We start from the raw sequence: 21,260 nt of genomic DNA, 5'->3' as shown, positions 1-21,260 counted from the left end.
AGGCCAGCGTTTCCTCTTTCTGCATCTCTCTCCCAGGGTCATTATTCAAAACCTATATGAAATCAAAGCCCACCCCAGAGACCAGGGGGCCTTTGTGCCTATGCTATGAGTCATACCCTGAAAACTTGAGCTGAAGAATGGACCTGTCTGGAACAACCTACTGCAATGCTGTGCCCACATCTAATTTCATCTTGTCATCAAGGTGCCAATTTCTTACAACGTATATACCACAGGGCATGCACAGCTCTTCAGAGAAATGCTATAAGCTAAGAGAAGACATTCTTAGCAGGTTCTCGACTGGTGACAAGCTCTTCCCTCCAGCTGCCTGCCCACTATAACACACTATATCTAGCTCAACACCAAATACCTGGGAAGAATTCCTTATTCCGGAGGGCAGGGCAACTCCTGGGGCTATCTTTCTAAGTCTAGAGATTAGGCTGGTCTCTCCCACACACTGTGTATTTGTGGTTGTCACTGGGTGGTGGGGAGGAAGGAGTGTAACAGGCCCTTGGTGACTCATTAAGGTTTCTCCCTTATCCCAGGAGTCCCTGGTGTCGTGAATACGGCGCCAAGTGGATTGGCTGGCGCCTCTGCCCTTCCTAGAGACAGCAACAGGGCCCTGGAGTATGGTGGGGTGTGTCTCCTTGTGTTGGCTCTTTCAAAGCCCTGGGGCTCTCAGACCAACCCCCAGAAACAGCCAGAGTCAAGGTCTACAAAAATAAAAAATTTATTTCCTATCCAAAAGTGAGCCTGGGGTGTTGAGTGGGGAAGGAAAGCTGGAAGCCGGGGTAGGTTTTGCCCAGACCCTCAGTGGAGACCGTGTTGGAGGGGAGAGGGGGCAGATTTGGCTGGGGTTTGGAGGAGGGAACAGCAAAAGGGGGGGTGGTGCTAGGAATGCCTTGAACTGCTGGCAGCAGACCACCTTGCATGACAGCCTGCGGAGAGACAGAAACAGAGATGTTGATAGGCTCGAGGCCGAGAGAGGAAGCAGACATTATTAAGACCCCCTTGGAGCCCACGCTAAGGCAGGGATTACAAATTGAAATAACTCAGGGACCTAACAGATAAGGGAAGCTGAGTGGGCATCAGGAAATGATGGACCAACAGGCTATGAAGAAATGAGGACTATTTCTCAGCCACCCGTGACCAGGTGATTACTGATTTTGCCAGATGAATGTTGGCTCTTGGTAGCCAGACAGCTTTGTTTTTCTTGAGAAGTTAGAATACTGAATATTTTGTGACTCTTGTATGGAGTTTGATATTGATAACTAGTTCGAAACAAAACAAACAAAACAAAAACGAATTGGAAAAACAAATGTTCCGAGAGGTCAAAGACACACGTGGTGTCATCAGTTTGCTTTCTGTGTGTGCTGTGGGGTGAAGTGACTGGTAACGGGAGGCCTAAGATGTCCTGAGTTTCTCAAATAACAGCTGGAATCTCAAAACCCACTCCTTTCAAGGAGACATCCTTCCCAGGGTCTTTGACAAGGGATCCAGAATCTGGGACGGAAGAGCTCCATAACACTGTAATAGCATCTATTCCTCTTGATATAGACCCTGCCTGGTCTAGCCATGGCCTTCATTTACTAGGCTAGATCCTTGCTCTTGACCATTCTTCTGTTCCCAGTCTATACCTGCCTCCAAGTCTTGGGAAGACAGCAGGCAGGACATCTCATCTGCCCAGCCCAGCAGGGCACCACGGTCCATTTCATGCCTGCTGGATTCCATGGCCTCAGGTGGTGGCTCCCCTCACAGAAGAGGAGGATGGGGGATGGTTGAGAAAATGGAACAGGGTTAGATGTGGCCACTCTTTGTTAAAAAGTCCAGAGAATCCAGAGCCAACCAGGCCGGCTGGTGGCTGCTGATCCTAAGGCAAGAGGCCAAGGAGCCCAGCTCCTCCCTGGATGGCAGGTTGGTAATACCCACCCCAGACAGGCCTGGGCCTGAGGCCAGGGTCAGTGGAATGTGTCTGACCCAGACTGGAAGCTGTGCCTCATGAGGCTTGGGGTCAGGGGAGAAGCCTCTGGCACTGGAGAGGGTCCGAGAGAATCAGGTTCTGAGGGATGGGGTGCCATCATGGAAGGTCTCCGCTCTGAGGGGGTGGCCCCTATCTCCACTGTCCCCACACTGGCTGGACAGTGAACCACAGCAAGTGTAGTATCCTGGAGACCCGGTGGGGGTCCAGACACATGAGGAGAGACGCACGGTGGCCTCTGGTGATGGCAAGGAAGGCCTTGGGGCCACGCTGAGTCAGATGAGTGGCTGGGGGGACCCAGCCTGGCCTGGAGAAGGCCCATCACTTGCCGCAGCTCCCGGCTCAGCTGAGATACTTCCTGATTGAGGCGGGAGATCTGTTGGAAACAGGAGCAAAGTGTCTCAGGATGCCAGGACAAAAACCAGGCTCACTCCCCACCCCCACACTATAGTTTACAAAATTCTTTAATCACTGTCTGCCCACAGCCACCTGGGAAGAAGAAAGACCAGGGGCTGTAACAACCAACAAGTAAAGTACCCCAATTGATTTCCAAAATGTATCTGCAGCAGGAGTCATTGCTGCCCCAGCTCCCTCTCTCTTCATGTATTTATTTCATTTTCGTGTGTGTGTGTGTGTGTGTGTGTGTGTGTGTGTGTGTGTGTGTGCAGTGAATGTGTGTTTGTGTGTATGTGTGTGTGCACTTGAGTGCAGGTGTCCCTCTAGGCCAGAGGTCATCATCATTGGATAGCATTCTCTCATCATTCTCTCTGTTTATTTGTTTTGTTTTGTTGTTTTGTTTTTGAGACAGAGTCTCTCTTTGAATTTGGAGCTCATCAATCTGCTAGACTGGCCCCAGCCCAGACATTCCAAACCAGTTAAGGCCCAGGGTAGTTCTGGTTCACACTCAGATATGGGAATCACTGACCTAGGGAGGAGGGCGGCCTGAGACAGTGAGCAGAAGCAGGACTTGCCCTTAACCTTGAACTGTAGACAGTTCTAGGCCCTGCCCTAGCCCAGGTGCCACCTCTCTGGGTTGCCTGCTGTTTATCAGAACTGAGGGAAGGTGGCTCCCAGGGGCTGGGCTTGGTAGCTATGTGGCGACAATACCGAGATCCCTTGGGAAAGAGGTAGAAGCAATGCCTAGCCTAGGCATTTAGAATCTAGCTCTTCCTGGCCAAGATTCAGCCATATGGGCATTGGTCCTAAAAGCCTCTCCACTTCCCTATCCACTGATCCTCCCCCAAAACACACACACCACACAGACCCCCATACACATCCCCTCCACATACACACACAAGGACTGGGTAAAGAGAAAAGGCTTGAGCCTTGAGCATCAGACTTGGGGGGGATGGGTCCCAGGCTGTAAATGGAGACTCAGTTGTGGGAGAAAGAGGTATGAGTACTGGAGATGCAGAAGGGACTGGACCAGATACTTGGATGTAGCTGGAGAGTTTTCCTGCCTGACTCACAGTCAGGACAAATCTCTGTCACCCACCAGTCCCACAGCCGCTCAGACCCAATCAAGTAAACAAAGAGACTTATATTACTTACAAACCATATGGCCGTGGCACACTTCTTGCTAACTGTTCTTATATCTTAAATTAATCCATTTCTATAAATCTATACCTTGCCACGTGGCTTGTGGCTTACTGGCCTCTTCACATGCTGCTTGTCATGGTGGAGGCTGGCAGTGTCTCCCTTCCTCTACCGTCTGCTTCCCAGAATTCTCCTCTCTGTTTGTCCTGCCTATACTTCCTGCCTGGCCACTGGCCAATCAGTGTTTTATTTATACATAATGATATCCACAGCACATGTGCACTCTTCTCACACTTCTGGGAAGGACATGTGATTTTTCTATTTATTTACTTATTTGTTTGTTTGTTTTTGAGACAGGATTTCTCTGTGTAGCCTTGGCTATCCTAGAACTCACTCTGTAGACCAGGCTGGCCTCTGCCTCCTGAGTGCTGGGATTAAAGATGTATGCCACCACCACCACCACCACCACCCAGCGACATATTGCTTTTCTAACTTTTAGGTGAGGAAGTAAGGCCAGCTCAGGGTCATTTAGCTAGTGTGACAGAACACAGGACTCTGGCTAGCTCCAAACATGACATGCTCCTCTCAGATCCCCAGACAATATTCGATGGGGTGGGCAGGGAAGAGCCAAACCAAACCTACCTCCTGGTTCAGCCTGCAGACCTTTTCCTTCACCTCTTCTGCTGCCTCTGTGGCGGGTTCCCGGCTGGGCCTGGGGCCTTCGGGCAGCATGGGTTAAAGAGATGCAGATGAGTTCATGGAGCACGGACACCCAAAGTCCCCACTCCTCTCTGTTGCCTGACAAGCAGGGAGCAAGGAATAGAATGCTCTGGTGTCAGCGAGGTGGGGAAACCAACCCCAGAAGCTGATTTTGAAGCCTAGCCTCCGGCCTTCCTCCATACCCACTCCCACCCCACCCTGCTCTAGGCACAGGGATGCTTGGCATCCAAACACTGTATAGTGTCTCTTCTGTGCATTCCTTCACACCTTGAACATCTGCTCCACCATACCAAAAGGCCATGCTCTTCTTTTCAATTACATTTATTTATTTATAGTTGTGTCTATGTGTGCCCCACAGTGCTCGTGTGGAAATCAGAGAACAGCTTTCAGAAATTGGGTCCATCCTTCCACCATACAGGCACTAGGGATCAAACTCAGTTTGTCAAGCTTTATCTTTACCATTGAACCATGTCACTGGCTCCTTACAGTCCATTTAAGGAGTAACCAAAGCATCCCCTCTATTCCTACCACAAAGTCTTGTTCTTTTCTCAGTTGTAGAACTTGGCACATAATTATAATTCTAGAATTGTTATCTGTGTACATAGGTGTTGCTCCCCTCCATGCTAAAATGTTGGCTGGATCTGATTTGTATTCCTAGGATGGCATGTGACATATGTAACATGAGTGGATGGATGGATGGATGGATGGATGGATGAGTGGATTGTTGGATAGGTGAGTGGGTGGATGGATGGATGGATGGATGGATATGTAAATGGATAGTTAGGTGGGTGGATGGATGGATGGATGAGCAGATCGTTGGATGGGTGAGTGGGTGGATGGATGGATAGATGGATGGATAGATGGATGGATGGATGGATGAGTGGATCATTGGATAGGTGAGTGGGTGGATGGATGGATAGATGGATGGATAGATGGATGGATGGGTATGTAAATGGATAGTTAGGTGGGTGGATGGTTGGATGGATGAGCGGATCGTTGGATAGGTGGGTGGATGGATGGATAGATGGATTGATGAGCGGATCGTTGGATAGGTGAGTGGGTGGATAGATGGATAGATGGATGGATGGATAAGCGGATCGTTGGATAGATGAGTGGGTGGATGGATGGATGGATGAGTGGATCATTAGATAGTTGAGTGGATGGATGGATGGATGGATGGATGGATGAGTGGATGAGTGGATCATTAGATAGTTGAGTGGATGGATGGATGGATGGATGGATGGATGGATGGATGAGTGGATGAGCGGATCATTGGATAGGTGAGTGGATGGATGGGTGGATGGGTGGATGGGTGGATGAATGGATGGATGGATGGATGGGTATGTAAATGGATAGATGGACTGATGGGGACAAATAGATGGGTGGGTGGATGGATGGATAGATGGACAGATGTGAGTAACTGTGAGCTGAAATCACTGTGGTTCCTTACCTGAAGGGGGAGCCTGTGAGCGAGTTCTGGTGGGCTCTGGCCTCTTGCTGAACCTGAATGTAGGGGCCTCAGCTGTGTGACTGGAGTCCTCAATGCCATCCACAATCCTGGGGGTAGAGTAGTGCTCATCAGCACCAGGGGGAGGATGCAGGGCCCGAACAGAGCAGGCAAAAGGTGAAGGAGGGTAGCAGAGCCAGGAAACTGGGGAAGAACAATGGTCAAAGCGGAATGGGATTGCAAGCTGTGGTTGGAAAGGCAAGGCTGGCACATGGGGCAGAGACAGTAAGGAGCACTGGTTGGAACGCTGGGAATGGAGCCCAAAGAAGGTTCTGGAAGCCAGCAGGGATATGAGAAAGGCAAGGAAGGCTGGCATCTCACCGGGGACTGAGGTCCGGAGGTCCAAATGTTCCCAGTGGGGGAATGAGGAGCTGGGGGGGCTTCCAGGCAGCAGAGCCCCTGGGGGGGCTGTGCAGGGAGGGACTCTGGCCCCGGCCAGCCAGGGCAGGGGAAGGAGATGGGGAGAGGGAAGGAGAAGAGACAAGGGCTGAGAATGGGGGCAGCTCCTCGCCCAAAAGGCTGACCAGGGACCCCCGAGGCCGTGCTGGACTGAGGTTGGGCAGCAGGAGGGGCCGACGGGGCTTGGGACCAGCCCCAGGCTCCATGCCACCCTCGGTTTCTGTGATGGATGGCAGAGTCTTGTCTGAGGAGGAGCCAAGAGTGTCGGAGCGTGGCTGTGGGAAGGAGCGAGCGTTGTTACGGGACGCTGGACAGTAGGACACTTCATTGGGGGGCCACCCTCAGCACTGTGCACTGCCCCCCACCCTCTATTTCTTCTCCCCACGGCAGAGGAGCCAAGGGAAGCTGCCCCCCTCCCAATCTCTCCACAGAACAACCTCACCCCACCCAGGAGTGAGTATTACCTGGGAGAGGCGAGGAGAGCGTGAGAAGCGGCTGAGGCCCTGTGGGGACAGAGTAGGGTTCAGCTGACTCCCTGGGACGGAACCCCTCTTCACTCCCCCTAACCGTGTTAAGCGACCGAGAACACGGAATTGAGCCAGACACCACCAACTCTAACTCAGAGAAATTCGGAGTGACAAAGTGAACCCCCAAAGTTGAGGAAGACAGAGGTCTCAGGTAGAGACATATCAACCGAAAACAAAGTGGGAAACGTTGGGATAACAGTGGAGGAGAGGAACCTCGGTGTGTGGGGGGGAGGGGGGTGGTGTGCCACCAGTCCAGACAGGGACTTCATAAAGCTAAATGAGGCTGAGAGGTACTCAGTAAGAGCAGGTTGTAAGAGATTGTCAAGGGGCCGGGCGAGGCCCATGGGGAGTGGGGTTGGAAGATGTTAAGTGTACATGAAGTCATAGAAGAAGGTGGTCGAGGTGAGAGGTGATGTTTTGAGGGAGGTGAGACATGCAAGAGGCTCTCTGGGGCTGGAGGAGGTCTGTTTTGAAGGGAGGTACCGTGGTGGGGATTGCAGCCATACGGTGTCTACATACGTTGTTTTCAGAGCCTTGGCGCAGGTTGAAGGTTAGGTCCCGGGGTAGGCCAGCCCGGAAGGCAGCCCCATATTCCGGATACAGCCGCAGGACCTCTGCCAGCCCTCGGCTGCTCAGCTGCTGCAGGCCACAGTAAGTCAATGCTTTCACATCAGCGCTGGTCTTCAGCACGCAGCTGGGGCCTGTCCCTGACCAAGGCTCCTGCCCCAACTCAGGGATGTCTGCCCCGATCAAGTCCCCCTTCCCTGTGGGTAAAGGAAGGGGACAGTCAACTAGGATGTAGGGGACACTCGGTGTCAGTGGGAGGTGGTCCACATATCTGAGAGGTGGGCAGTGTACTTAAAGGACGGTCGAAGGCGAGTTAATAAAGCCCACTGGAAAGAGGGAACTTCGGAAAGGCCAGTGGGGGATGGCTGGTGCAGCCGGCCAACAGCTAGTGGGAGAGGTCAGTAGTGCTGGGGAAAGGGCCAGCAGAATTGGAGGATCAATAAAGACTGGCCAGAAGGGTCAGTTAAAGGGTAAAGGTCAGTGGGTTTTAGAGTCACTGGGGAATGGACAATGGAACTGGAAGATGATGCAAAGGGATAGATTGAGTTGACTGAATGACACTCATTGATGGAGGGCCAGTGGGTTAAGGGGTGGCCCAAGCAAGAGAGGCGAGTAGAGGGAGTGACCAAGGCGGACCTGTAATAGGGTAAAGGGATCAAGGAAGAATACTCCTCAGTAGGCTTTCTAGGGACTCACTAGGGGTCTGCCATTCCCTGGACCCCAGGCTATTCCCAAGTCCTCTGGGGAAGGTCTTAGGATGGGCAGTGCGTGGTGGTGGGGTTCTCACCGAGGATGGCCAGCACCATGTTGTCTCGGAGCACCTCAAGCGAGCCAGAGCAGACATAGTAGTGAGCCTGCAGGGCATCCCCACGGCGTAAGAGGTACTCCCCAGGAGCACAAAACGAGGCCTTGATGTGCAGGGAGAGAGCCCGAAGGCAGCCCCTGCTAGCTGCTCCAAACAAGGGCAGCTGCAGGATCTCCCGATTCAGGTGCATAGCAATGTCAGCTCGCAGCTCATCCGGGAAGTCACGCAGTAACTGCATAAGAGGCAGAAGTCACTCTGGCCATCCCCCTGCAAACACTCCTCGAATCTTACGAATGAGTTGTGCTGCTCAAGGCAAGAGTGCCAACTTGTCCTCTCTCTGAAATTACCCACTAGACCTTAAGGAAGACTTCTTTGTCTACTCTCAATTTTCTTTGCCAATCTTGTTCACCCAATCTAACTTCTGGGCAGAGACCAAGTCTTTGCTCTGGTTACTTCACATGGCTACACACACGGAGCACGCCTAGACTCTGATTCCTCAGGTCTACCCAGTCAAGAGTCGTCCCTGGTGGGACTTCTTCAACTGGGAATGGGAAAGTCACAGTCATCTTTGTTCCTATGTTCCTGGGGACTTTGGACTCTGTTTCCCATCTCTGGGCCTCAGTATTCCTAACTGTAAAACTCGGGCTCACACTAGAGCTTACATTTGACCGGTTCTCCTCACATTTCCCTCGTAGTATCGCGGAGCCCCTCCGCGGTTCCGTCTTGCTGACCTCTCCCTTATTGTCCCACCAGGGCCCCTGGGAGGGACTCCCGGCCAGTTCTTCTACCTTCTCATTTCTTCCCCAGGCTCCTGGCACAGCCCAGGCCCCTCGACTCACTTCTTACTTCCACATCCTCCCACATCATGGCAACTAGTCCCTGTCTTCACCACCCAGACCTGGAAGCCCAATGTTGGGTTCACGTGTGGATTTACAACTCCCTGATGGACAACCTCCACCTGGGTCTCCCACAGACACCGCATGGGGATGACGGCCCGGCCCAGGACTCTCACCTGCATCCATTAACCCGGTCTTCCTCCTGGAGTGCCTTCATCTCATCCCTTGACCCCAAGCCAAACCTGACCACCCCTGTGGGCTGCTCTCTTGCAACCAACTGGAATTGCCTGCTCCTGTACAACCTTTCCAGTCAAAAAATCTCCCGTCTCCCCTCTCCTCCACCCTCCGCCACACCCCATCCCAGAGATCTGGCAGAATACAACTGCAAACTCAAGGCGATCCACTCTCTGGGGCTGTGGCTGCCCCAGCCCCAACTCTGGCGCTGGCACCTCCCAGTACAACCTCCCCTTCTCTGAGGCTCACTCAACTACTTTCAGATCCCTGGACCCATTCACTCAGGTTTACCAGCACTCATGAACCTAGGTTCCTATTGCTCTTTTTTTTTTTTTTTTTTTTTTTTTGCCTGGAATGGCCTTCCGAGGCAGACTGATTCTCTTGACCATGATGTACCACTTTCCTCTGCCATCTTCCTTGTCTCCTCTGGGCTCAGACACAATGAGAGCCCTGCTGCAGGGATGTTACTCCTGTATGGTTCCATTCCCTGTGTGCGTCTCTGTACCTGTCTCCCCCTCACCTTTCTTGGGGTCTCCTTGAGGGCAGAAGCCGTGGTGTGTAATCACCTCTAGCTGCCCCCATCCTCCACTGCGTTCAGGACATAGAGAACGAATGGAAAATGGTGGCTTGGCCCATCACAGGGCTGGGAGGAAATGGTGCTGCCTACCACGATGGAGAAACTGAGGCCAAGAGTAGGCAAGTTGTCCACCCAAGTCCAGACTCAAGCATTCAACTTCCTTTGGAGGTCTATGTTTAAGCTCCAAAGGAAGGGCTGGGGCCACATCCTTGCTAAGGGCCCTGTACCTCCCTACACCCTGGCTGCCTCCATTCCAGTCCTGGAGAGGTGGTAACCCTTCCCCACCACACTGCCACATGGCTGGAGGCCCTGCTCAGCACTACCTCGTTGGCGTCGATGCCGCTGTTGACAGCCCATGTGGTCTGGAAGTACTCCAGCATGCGCTGCTTGAGTGGGCGGGGCAGGCGGTGCACTCGGATGAAATCCTTGAGGTCCTTCATGCGGCTGTGGTAGAGCGAGCGTCGGGAGTACATGCGCTGGATGATGGCTGTGACGTTCCCAAACACCACGGCATGCATCAGAGCTGCGGGGGTGGCAACCCACAGCGTGTCAGAGGCGATCACCTCTCCTTCTGCTGCTGGTGCTCCCCAAATCACCCAGCCTTGGATGGGTCTCAGAGGTTCTGGGGGGCGCACAGGAGAGCTAGCAGGTGAGCTAGAGGTGAGCACATCTGGCCGTCAGAGGCAGGGAAAGCAGGTGGCAATCCGTAGATGGGGGCAACTCGTACTCCTCTCTGATCACCTCCTTAGGTCATGACCTTAGGTGTCTCACCTCTCGAAAGAGGTCACACCTGTTTATGGGCCCAGGCATGCGCAGAGAAGAAAGGGATTGTGAACGAACACGTGACTGTGTGGACTTGGGTGGGCCCCTTGCTTTCCCTGGGCCTCAGTTTCCCTGTACACAAGCCTGGATTTACAGGACTCCCTGGGCGTCGTGGGTCTGGCCTCACCGCCTATGAGCATGGTGCAGATGGAGAAGATCTTCTCGGCATCAGTGTTGGCACATACGTTGCCGAAGCCCACACTGGTGAGGCTGCTCAGGGTGAAGTACAGTGCGGCGATGTAGGCACTGCGCCGCGACGGTCCACCTGCCGAGCCGTTGACATAGGGCTCCTCCAACCGCTTGCCCAGCTCATGCAACCAACCTGCGACAGGGAAGGAAGGAGGGAATCACGGCTGGCCATGCAAGCGCTGGAGAGAGCGTTTCCCTGATCTGCCTGTTTGACCCTGGATACACATTTACAGAGGAGAGGGGCAGTTTGCAGCTGCTGAGACGGGAAGTGTGCAGAGCTGCTGTGAGGCGGCCTGGAGGCCATGCACTGGCTAAGGAGTGCACTCCAAGGCTACCCACTCCTTAGATTATTGACTGCAGGGGCCCCTTCAACCCCCTCCTATGTTACTGTGTTTCCTGTGTGTTGGAGGGAGGGTGCTGAGATCCGACCCCAGGGCTATCTCTGCCATCACCTGTAAACGTCAAGGAGAGAGGACACGAACTATTTCAGGTGGGAGGCAAGCTACTAAAGGGTTAGAAACCACAGCAGGTTAAGGGAGCCAAGATGGATCCTAGGGACATGGTTCTCTTAGGACATGCCATTTTGGTGGAAGCTGAGAGCATAGAAAATTCACCACAGGGAAGGAGCGGGGCCTCCCAGGAAGGAAAACATGTACGAGGCCCAGAGTGAGAGAGCAGCAGGTCAGGTCCAGGAGGGCCGTCAGTGTCTACGGGCTGTACAGGGAGAAGTAAAGTGGTGGGACACAGATCATGCAGAGCTGCCCACGTGACACGTGACCACCAAGCATAGACTTCAGTTTGCGGCCAGTGGGGAGCTAGTGTAAGGGCCCAGGTAGAAGCTGGGAGAGGGTCGTGTCTATTCTTTATAAAAGAATTATTATTATAGATATATTTATTTCATTTTTAATGTGTATGAATGTTTGCCAACACGTTATGTATTTGTACCATGTGTGTCTGGTGCTCGCACAGGTCAGAAAAGGTCATCAGGTCCCCTACGAGCTACCTATCACATGGGTGTTGGGAACTGAGCCCAGGTCCTCTGCAAGGTCAGCAAGTGCTCTTAAGCCTCCAGTCTCTCCAGCCATCTCCCCAGGCCTCCAGGGTTGGTTCATGGGAGACCAGTTTGGCTGCAGCAAGGAGAGCGGCTGAGGGTGGGGGTAAGAGGAAGACAGGGAAAGAAAGCGTGGGGTCCGCCGTAGGAGTCACTGAGGGAGGAAGGTGGGGGAGACCGGCCAAGGTATCGAGATGGGGAGAAGATGCCAGATCCAAGTGGGCAGATCAGGTGTGGGCTGAAGAGGGAGGAATCAAGATCAGCGCCTACGATCTGACAACTTTCCAAGGAGACACTGAGAGCCGGGAGCTGCCTCCGGGCCAGTGGCTCCATTAATTGTGGCTAAGGAGGAACTGATGATGGCAGAGAGCTGAGAGAATGAGAAGCCTTTCTCAGCCCTTTCCACACACTGATTTCCTCTGTCCAAAATACTCTCCATCAGGGTATTTCCGCTGTCACTGACTGATCCTGGTCTCCTTCCCAGCTAGGCTGGAAGTTTCCCCCAAGCAGAACCCTTCACTCCAAACCAGTGTCCCCACACTTGATCCAGAAGGAGCACAGGTCATTTTATTGGACGGATAGAGGACTGCGGGATGGGGAGATGTTAAGTCCCGGTGGCATCAGGTCGGGGACAGGACAGGTGGAGAGGTAAGCAAGTGAAAGTCTAGGACCGGTGGCTCACCAATGTCCCAGAGCAGCGGGTCATTGGCCTCCATCTCCCGGCGCCCGATGACATACCAGACGCAGGCCATCCAATGAGCAAGGAGTGCAAAGACGGACATGAGCAGCGTGAGCACCACCGCGCTGCACTGTGAGTACCGCTCCAGCTTCTGCAGCAGCCGCAGCAACCGCAGGAGCCGCACCGTTTTCAGCAGGTGTACCAGCGAGGTCTGCGGGAGGGCAGCGGGGGAGGCTGTCAGCAGGCACAGCTCCCCAGAACCTTCACATAGCACCCCCTAACCCCCTCCAGGCCCTTCCCATCAGACGCCCTGGAGCCAGGGGAAGCTGCAAAAAAAAACTGTCGCTGCTGTCCTGAGAAAGTGACTATAAAATGCATCAGGGGAGAGTCATTAACTTAGCCACCGAGGACTTCTTTTGCATTGTGCCACCACGATGATAGGCATTTGTAATCCTCATGAAAACAAACAAAACAATCTTCGAGCCTTTGGTCCAGTTATCATCCCAGGTCCCCATTTGCTGATGAATGCACTAGGATTCACAGACGCTAGGGACTTGCTCCAAGGTCACAGACCAAGGAAATAATGGAGCTGTAACTGAAGTCCAAGAGGATGGACACCAAGTCCATTTGAGACTAAGCTGCCTCACAGAACTGTGGGATGATTCAGGAGCAAGCCCTGGTCAGGGCTGAGGGGGAGGGGGTAGACTGAATGATCTATTGAAGACCCCTGTTCAAAGCTCCAGTGTCCTAGGAACAATCTAGCAGGGTCGGCAGGTGATGTGGAGAAGTGTGATGACCGGAAGGGGAACGGGTGAGGAGCCTGAGGACTACCAAAGGTTAAGGGCGTCCACCTTTTGTAGGTCAGCTGCAGGTGAGAAGGAAAGCATGGACTGAGGACACCCGCTTTGAACTAGAGGTTGATGGAGCCTTGGTGTCTAGCAAGGACCCTGGAAACTTTCGTTAATTTTCCCTGCTATGGGGAAAGGAATGCAGGGATCAAACCTAGGACTTTATGCATTCTAGACAAGTTTTTTTTTTATTTTACTTTCTTTAAAGCCATAAAGCCGTATCCCTGAATCTGCTGTTTTTGTTATAATTAACACTTCAACTAGACCTTATAACACGGCAGACAAGGAGTGGGATGGGGGTTTATTTGTGTATAGGAGCAGCTTGGCATCCAGAGCTGTAAGAGACTCGAGAGTAGAGTACAAAGCCCTCTGTAGAGCACGAGAGACTTGGTCCAAAGCCCTCGCCGCACTTCAGGGAGCTCCAGGCAGGAGCACACCCCAAAGCCCTGACATTACACTGCTCCAGAACCACCTCGTGGATCTCTAATGTGAAGTGAAGGGGCTAGAAAGGAGGTGGCCCTGGTTCCCCAACAGGAACCCCTTTTAAAGTCTTAACTAAAATCTTAACTTTTGACTTAACACAGCTACCTCCAGCCCCAGAATATCTGGCTCCCAAACTTGAACATTTCAGGGCTCCCCAAAGTCACTTGCTCCCGTGTCCCACACCGTTAAGGCCCCTTCTCTCACGGTTCCGTTCTATCTCTCCCAGGCTTCCCATGTTACTCCTCATCCCCCATAAGCCGTACACCTGCGGACCCTGGCTATCTGGGAAGCAGCTTGTATATGGGCAAGAATGCTAGACTAGGATTCTGGAGACCTAGTTCCATGTGAGTTTCCATATCAACATGGGAAAAAGCTTTAAGAACCTCCCCGGAAGGGTTCCCCGTGGTGTGTGTAATACTTTACTGATCTGTAAAGTACTCCCAAAGGTACCAGAGGAGAGGGGACAGCCCAGGAGGAGGGGCTGGCAGCTCTCTTCTGTAAGGACAGCTGTCTGGTAGGGCTGACACTACCTGGTGGGCAGAGAGGCGTGGCTACAGGACTGAGGACCGGCAGGAAGCCCTTTCCTGAATGGTCAGGACCTCAAGGCAGACTTAACACACACACACACACACACACACACACACACACACACACACACACACACACACTTTCTCTCTCTCTTGAGTGTGTGTGTGTGTGTAAGTAGGAGCATGCACACACATGTGCACAGCCAGTAGAAGGGGCCCACAGCCCGTTGGCGGCTAGTTAAATCCGGCTTCGTGTAGGCGGTTTCCTGCTATAGGGGAGTGCACACAGCACTCAGGAGGGAGAGCACACAGGAAAACGGCTCCCCACCTCTCCTCCCCCACAACGGCGGCGAGGGGGCTTGGGGACACGGGCCAAGACGGCCTCACCTTGGACTAGAAAAGACCTACTGTCTGGCTCCATCCTGACCACTCAGGGCATTTCCAGGCGGTCCCGAGTGAAGACACAGGCCCCGGCACCCGACCCAGCCTCTCACTCGCTGGCTTGACTTAACTATGCGCTTTCTCTGGCTTCTCATCCTTTGCTAGCCAAATCCTGTTCGCTCTTAGAGGCTTAGCTCTGCTCCCACCTCCTCCAGGAACAGTTCCTTCCCAGACCACCTCAGCCCCTGCCCAACTGGGATGCTTCTGCCCCCGGGTGCTGGCCTGATTTCAGAATGTTTTTGCATATGCCGGCATTCCAGCCTAGATCTCCAAGGCCAGTCCAGACTCCACGCATCGATACCACGCTGCTATTGCCCACTCCCATTCAGCAGTTCTGCGGCTTGATGTCCTCCTTCCACTCTTCTTGCCTGTCTCACCAATCTGAGGGGGCTTGGAGTGCCAAGTCCTTGTCTCTTTCTACCTTAGTGACCAGGCCCCCCATACAGTGTTTTGCAGACAGCTAAATGCTCATCAGTTGTTTGTGAAATAAAAAAAAAATGTGAAAAGTACCACTCATCTGGCATCATACCAACGCCGCCTTGGTAGCCATAGTTAGCTTTTCGCTTGTCTCAGCTTCCCTCAAAGACTGTGAGCTGAGTTCTCCAAGAGCATAGACCCTTTGGGCTCCTTCCCAGTGCCTGGCTCAGGCCTGTGCCCACAGCAGAGTCAGAGAGCCATCTATCTGCACAGGAATTGATAGGAAGGACTGTGGCTGGATTTGTGCTTGCCTGCCCCTCTAACGGGAGATGCGGGGTTGGGAGTTCAGACGCTAGGAGGCATGGTGGGATGGGAGTCACTCACCACAGTGATGTTGAAGACATACAGCAGGTCAAAGGGCAAAGCAGCAATAAGGTCCACGAAGAACCAGGTGGCCAGGTAGTGGAGGCCAATGGAACGAGGAGCAGAGACCACCTGGCCCGATTGGGACACATAGGTGGTGCGGAAGTTCAAGATGATGTCTGAGGAATGCAAGAGGCTGTTACGAGGGGCCATGGCCTGGACTCTCAGGTCAGGTAGCTAACGAATAGGGAAGCTGTGCGTGAGCACAGGAGACCCAGGATGGAGGAGGAGGAGGCAGAATGGAGAAAGCTGGGACTCTTGGCTGGTCTACAGGGAGGAAAGGCCACAGGCTGAAGGCTGCAGAGCACCTGGCACTATAGGACTTACAGGGTCTGGGGGAGAAGTGTTAGCCTCTTCCCCCTCTGAGGGCATACTCACCCCTCACTGGGCCCCTAGAATTCAGAACTACAAAGAGAAGGTAAGACCCTTCAAGCTAGGGAAGGGTCCTGCGGGCCCAGCAAGGAGGGAGGCTTGTCAGAGTGGGTCCCCACAGCCCACCCTCCAGGTTAGTAGGGTAGAGGGTCTGACCCAGGATGAAGAGCATCTCCACAGCGATGTCACTGACAAGGGTGTGTCGGGAGGTGATGGGGGTGTCGTCGTCACCGGAGAAGCAGACATTGTAGGGGACGGTGACCGCAACGTAGAATGTGGCGAGGAGGATGAGGCCATCCCAGACAGCCTTGGGGATGCTGTAGTGGAGGAGGAGGCAGCGGGAGCCCCCCACGGAGGCCACCTTGTACTCAGGCACTGATGGCTTTGGCTCAAACACGTTCTAAAGGGAGAGGGGAGGTGGTTGGGGACACTTGGGGGGAAAGAAGAGTCGAGGCTGGGGGAAGGGAGAGTCAGGGGGTAGGAGAAAGGAGAAGGTGGGCATCGGAACAGTAGCCAGAAAGGGGATGGAAGGTGTGGGGGAGGAATTCTCAAGCTGGCACCTGGCACTTCTGTCTCCGTACCAAGCTATTGCTCAGGCTCGTTTTTGTAATTCTTTTCACTTCTTTCTTTCCATTCTTGTGCTGGAGACTGAACCCAGGGGACTAGTACTTGCAAGGCAGGCACTCTGTCACTCAGTTAAATCTCCACAAAACACCCTCAGGCCCCTTCTGAGGACATCTTGCTTTATCAGCTGTGTTTACCTGGACTGACCCTTGCCCTCCTTGAAGAGATAATGACAACCAGGCAAACAGCCTAGCCTGAAGGGTCATAACTTCTTTGTAGTTCTGAGTTCTAGGGACCTGGAGAGGGGTGAGTATGCCCCAGAGGGGGGAAGTTAGCCCAGCTGACTTCCTGATAGCCTTAACAGGCTTAACAGAAGCCTGTGGGAGACTCCATCCCATAGCTTTGTTGGGATCCTTGGGGGCGGCACATAGGGTGGGATGCTAGATCCGCAACAGGAGCTTTCTTCCTAAGATCACAGCAGTTTGTAAGGTCATCCCTCAAGATACAACCCTTACACTTAATCCTCAGGGGGAGGGTTACTGCTAGAGCTCCATCCCCTGTGACGTCACCAGAGCAAGGTCAATCACCCAGTGAAGAAAAGGAAATGGGATGGAGGAGGGGTTGGGGGGCAGATGTAATGAAGCAGAAAGCTGCCTATGAAAAATGGGTGGACAGAGGAACAAGCCGACAGAGGGAGACTGGGCAGACAGGGACAGAGGGAGAGGGTAGCAGGGAATTAGGGTTGGAGAACTTGGAAATACTAGTTGCAAGTGGCACTCACATTATTCGCTTTCACATTTCCCTGGCCCCGGCGACCAAAGTGGCCAGTCAGTCGGTGCAGGACAGTCCGATTCTGCCTCCTGGTGGACCGAAGTTTTGAGCTGGTTCCTCTCCTCCCAAGGGAGTTTTCTATTAGGGGGGGAAATGGACAGATAAGTTGGGGCGCATCCTAAGAGGCTGTGTGTGGAGCAGTCTATTGTGACCCAGACTTATAGTTACCATGATTATTGTCCCCATGGATTCCAGGTGAGCCAAGTCCTGGGCCTCCACTCTGAGTGATGTCCTTGAAGGAAAACAGGAAAAGCACAACCTCCCCCATCTCATTCTTGATGGGCATCATGTCCAGGAGACACCAAAAGGCTGAGCCTGTGGGCACAGAGAGAGGGCAGAGGTGTGTGAGCAGCCTTGGGCATACCTTTGGTCCTCCTTGGTTTCTCGATGCAGTCAAAGGCTTTGGCAAATGTTTAGAACTGGAGACAGCCCAGAGATTTGTCATCTGGTTCCTTCACTTTACAAAGGGAGAGACCAAGGCCCAGAAAAGATCAGGGATGAGCGTAGTCCTGTAGCCAGCTCGCGGCCACGGAAGAATAAGCCCCAAAGCTCCGACGTGCCCAGCAGACTCTGGGTGAGACCTGGGATTTGGGCAGACGTCAAGCCAGGTCAGGCTCCTCACCATCCTTTCGGTAAAAGCAGATTTCAGCTCGGTGTTCCTGGTGGCCCTCCAGGGCTTTTTGCAGCCGTTGCAGGGCCGGCTCACTGGTCTCCGGGCCATAGAGGAACCGGCAGCTACAGGTTTTCTGCATGACCTCGGTGCGGCCGTAGCCGGTGAGCTCGCAGAAGCCGTCCGAGCAGTAGACGATGGGAAAACCCCGTGGGCCCTGTGCATTGGCCAGAAGGAAGTTGCTGTCTACAGGAGGGAGAAGTCAGGGGGTCAGGGCCAGGCCAAAAGGGGAGCTAACGTCCAGATGAACAATTCCCTCAAGTGGTGGGCAGAGATCAGAGAGCTAGAAGGTTCTAGGCGGTTCCTAAGGGAGCTCTGAGATGTTCTGAAATGAGGACGAGAGAGAGAGAGAGAGGGAGAGAGAGAGCAAAAGGGCAAGGACTCGAGGGTGGCCTAGAGTCTGTAGGAGGACTAGAGAAGGAACCCCACGAGGCCATGGGGTTCACGCTCCTGCCTTCAAGCTGGGCGGCTGTGACTGCAGAAAGCAGAAAAAAAGGGGGAGGAAGGGCATGGGCTCCAGCACCCATTTCCACCACTCACTGAACGTGACCCTAGGCATGTTAACTACGGCTCCTGTGCCTCAGCTTCCTTATCTGCAAAGTGGGACACAACGTGCCTTTCCCTGGTGGCTGTGGGTTGCATCAGGTAACTTGAGAAGGTCTCCTGGTACTTAGTAAATGCTACTCTGAGAAAGGAAAAAGATTCCGCCCCCACCCCCTCCCCAGTCACTCAATTTTTGGAAGCACGTCCTTGGATACTACCCTAGCATCCTCTTATAATGAGCAGGACAAAGATTCTGATGACATCATACTCTTATTGTTAAACCAAAAGGCAGACAATTTCCAAACTCACAAATGTGCATAAAGTGAGGGGAAGACACTTGCCTTCCAGGAAATGCCTGCTTTTTGATATTTTTTAGCTAGGTTCAGGGGATCTATCTGTTCCTGGTGCTCAAAGTCAAACCCGAGAAGACATTGAGGTGTGAGCTGCAGCCGCCCCCAGCACCAGAACCTGAGTTGGCTCCCTCTAGCTTTAGTGGATTAGAGGCTTCTGGGTGGGAGGGCACCCAGGGACAGGCTCAGTTCAGGGATATGAGACACAAACAGTCCAAGGACCCTAGGAGAGGTTACTGTCAGGGGATGGGATGGCTGATCGGGACACTTAGGATGCCTAGGAAGCACTGGGTCCTGGGCACAGCCTACTTCTTCCATCCCAGGGCCCGTTGCCTCGGTGATTGGCGCTATGGAAACAAGGGGGGGGGTAGGGCCCTGGCGGCTTGGTTTCCGCCCTCGGCTACCGCTCCCCCACCCTCCTAATGCCCGCCAGGGTTTTGGAGAGGGACAAAGGGAAGACACAGGGGTTCCAGAGTTGGGCGAGGGAATGGCGGGAGAAGACGCCGGGAAGGAGCTATGCGGCTGTCCAAGGTGCTGAACTTGGAACCCAGCTCAGGTGGGCTAGCAGAGTTCCCCTAGTCTCAAGTACTTGCCCCCGCTTTGCCTCATCCACCTCACACACAGATATCTCATAATTTGGGGGCGCGTGACCTTACTACAAACTAGGTCTTGCCTAAGTCTGATATCTCTCTCTCTCTCTCTCTCTCTCTCTCTCTCTCTCTCTCTCTCTCTCTCTCCTCTCCACCTCCTCTCTCCCCTCTCTTCTGGGGCAGGGGCATCTGGAGTCATCAGACCACTTTGTCCCATCTGTACATCTCAGAAACCTCCATGCACACCCCCAGCACAGCTCTGCCCGGGAGTGGGTGGCTCCCAAGGCCCCTCCTCCGTTTTATGGCACAAAGAACCTCTTCTGCCTTGAGTCACACCCCCTAACCTTGTCCTCTCCACCACCACCACCACCCCCAACGCCGCCTCAGTCTCTTGATCTTCCACTCTCAGGGGCTTCGCACCCTGTTTCTTTACCACGGTTTTAGGAATTCCTGCATGCCCCTGCACCCCATTCTCTCTCCTCTAATCACACCATATCCAGGATACCCACCCTGTCCCAAGGAGACTTGACCCAGCCCCCACCCAACTCACGCGTGCCGTCAAAGCGGGTGGCGATGGTGTCCAGAAAGGTGTTTTGAGGGGCCAGCAACCCCTTCATGACCGGCATGGCCCCGGGTGCGGGTTCGAGGCGTTGCGCGGGCTGCGTTCAGCGCGGCCTGGCCGGAGGGGGCGCGCTACCGGCGGGGCCGGGGCGCCCCATGCGCCGGCCTGCCTCCTCCCCTCCTCTCGCCGCCGCTGCCTCTCTGCTCTGATCCTGGTAGCTCTGAGCTCTGCTCAGCAGCACTTCGAGAGCCACCCCCCCTCCCGCCCCTCCCCACCTCCCCACGGGTCAGGTTCTTCCCGGAGGGCTCGGCCCGCGCCCACCACGTGGCTCCGCACCGGGAGGGGCCGCCAGAGACACCCGCACCCCTCCTCTGCGGCCCTCCTCCCAGAGGGGAGCGGCCCACGCGTGTCTCCTGGGGAGAGTCTCGGAGACACGCCCACCATCGAGGCTGGAGGTGATGAGGTGGGGCTCGGACGGTGGCCACGCCCTTCTTTCGGGGTGATCACGCCCCTACGCGTGGTTCCCTGGCTGCTCTGGTAGCTCCACCCCACGGGTTTCCCCGCGCGGCCCACGCTAGGGCTGGTGTCTGGTGTCTGGTTAATAGTGCCGCCTGCTGGAGTTGGGATATTTCTTTCTTTTCAAAAAAGGGTTGTTAACATTTATTTATTTTGCGTATGTGTGTGTATGCCTGTGCCATATGTAGTGCAGGATGTGGAGGTCAGAGAATAATTTTCAGTGGTCGGTTCTCGCCTTCCACTTTGTGGGTCCCCAGGATCGAACTCAGTTCTTCAGTCTTGGCAGTAAGGGCCTCTATCTACTGAGCCATCTAGCCAGCCCTCATGTCTGTTTTTGAATTTTACATTACTATCTTACGGTTATAGCAAAGTGACGCAGAGTGCATGGTTTAAACAGTTCTGGGATCTAGAAATCAGAGCTCAAGGTTAGACCCCCAACTCAGGGCTTAGGTCTCTCTGAAGGCTGTGAAGAAGAGTCTTCCATGCTATCCTCTTCCAGCTTCTAAGGTTGCTGGTGGCCTCTGGCTTTCTTTGGCTTGTGGGTGCATTGCCCTTGGTCTTGGTTTCCATGTTCATGTGAGTTCTTCCTGAGTCTCTGCAGATACACCAATTCCCCTTTTTTTATGAGAGCACTACTCATAACTGGATTAGAAGTCTGCCATACTCCAATCTTAACTTATCTTACTTAACTGCATCAGC

The 21,260-nt window shown here is 53.7% G+C and overlaps 1 protein-coding gene across 2 annotated transcripts; it reads right to left on the bottom strand.

Moving 5' to 3' along the window:
* Window positions 1-738: 738 nt before the first annotated feature.
* On the bottom strand, window positions 739-20,282 carry Kcnh4 (potassium voltage-gated channel subfamily H member 4). 2 transcript variants are annotated; one of them, XR_003733092.2, is made up of 17 exons: window positions 20,034-20,282; window positions 17,953-18,186; window positions 17,499-17,645; window positions 17,281-17,408; window positions 16,092-16,335; window positions 15,525-15,682; window positions 12,428-12,635; window positions 10,633-10,827; window positions 10,007-10,206; window positions 8,019-8,268; window positions 7,184-7,428; window positions 6,602-6,640; window positions 6,060-6,412; window positions 5,682-5,788; window positions 4,154-4,230; window positions 1,635-2,351; window positions 739-935 (listed from the first exon to the last, which is right to left on the bottom strand). XR_003733092.2 is itself a non-coding variant. In XM_028856859.2 (16 exons), exons 1-16 carry the CDS (start codon window positions 20,107-20,109, stop codon window positions 1,956-1,958), a joined length of 3,057 nt encoding a protein of 1,018 aa, XP_028712692.1. In that variant the 5' UTR covers window positions 20,110-20,282; the 3' UTR covers window positions 739-1,955. The 2 variants fall into 2 exon arrangements, 1 of the variants encoding a protein (XP_028712692.1); XM_028856859.2 differs by having other exon boundaries at window positions 739-2,351.
* Window positions 20,283-21,260: the final 978 nt, after the last annotated feature.

Source organism: Peromyscus leucopus, chromosome 8b (genome assembly GCF_004664715.2).
Source record: "Peromyscus leucopus breed LL Stock chromosome 8b, UCI_PerLeu_2.1, whole genome shotgun sequence".
NCBI lineage: Eukaryota > Metazoa > Chordata > Mammalia > Rodentia > Cricetidae > Peromyscus > Peromyscus leucopus.
The sequence above is the reverse complement of the archived record's forward strand: the minus strand, read 5'-3'. Positions and strand labels throughout refer to the sequence as shown.

Excerpts from the sequence above, each read along its gene's own strand:
- Kcnh4 (XM_028856859.2), bottom strand. The coding sequence starts at position 20,109 with ATGCCGGTCATGAAGGGGTTGCTGGCCCCTCAAAACACCTTTCTGGAC. Across the intron at positions 17,646-17,952 it reads CTGCTTTTACCGAAAGGATG|GCTCAGCCTTTTGGTGTCTC; the intron begins GTGAGGAGCCTG and ends CTGTGCCCACAG. Across the intron at positions 10,207-10,632 it reads CTGCACCATGCTCATAGGCG|CTCTGATGCATGCCGTGGTG; the intron begins GTGAGGCCAGAC and ends CCACCCCCGCAG.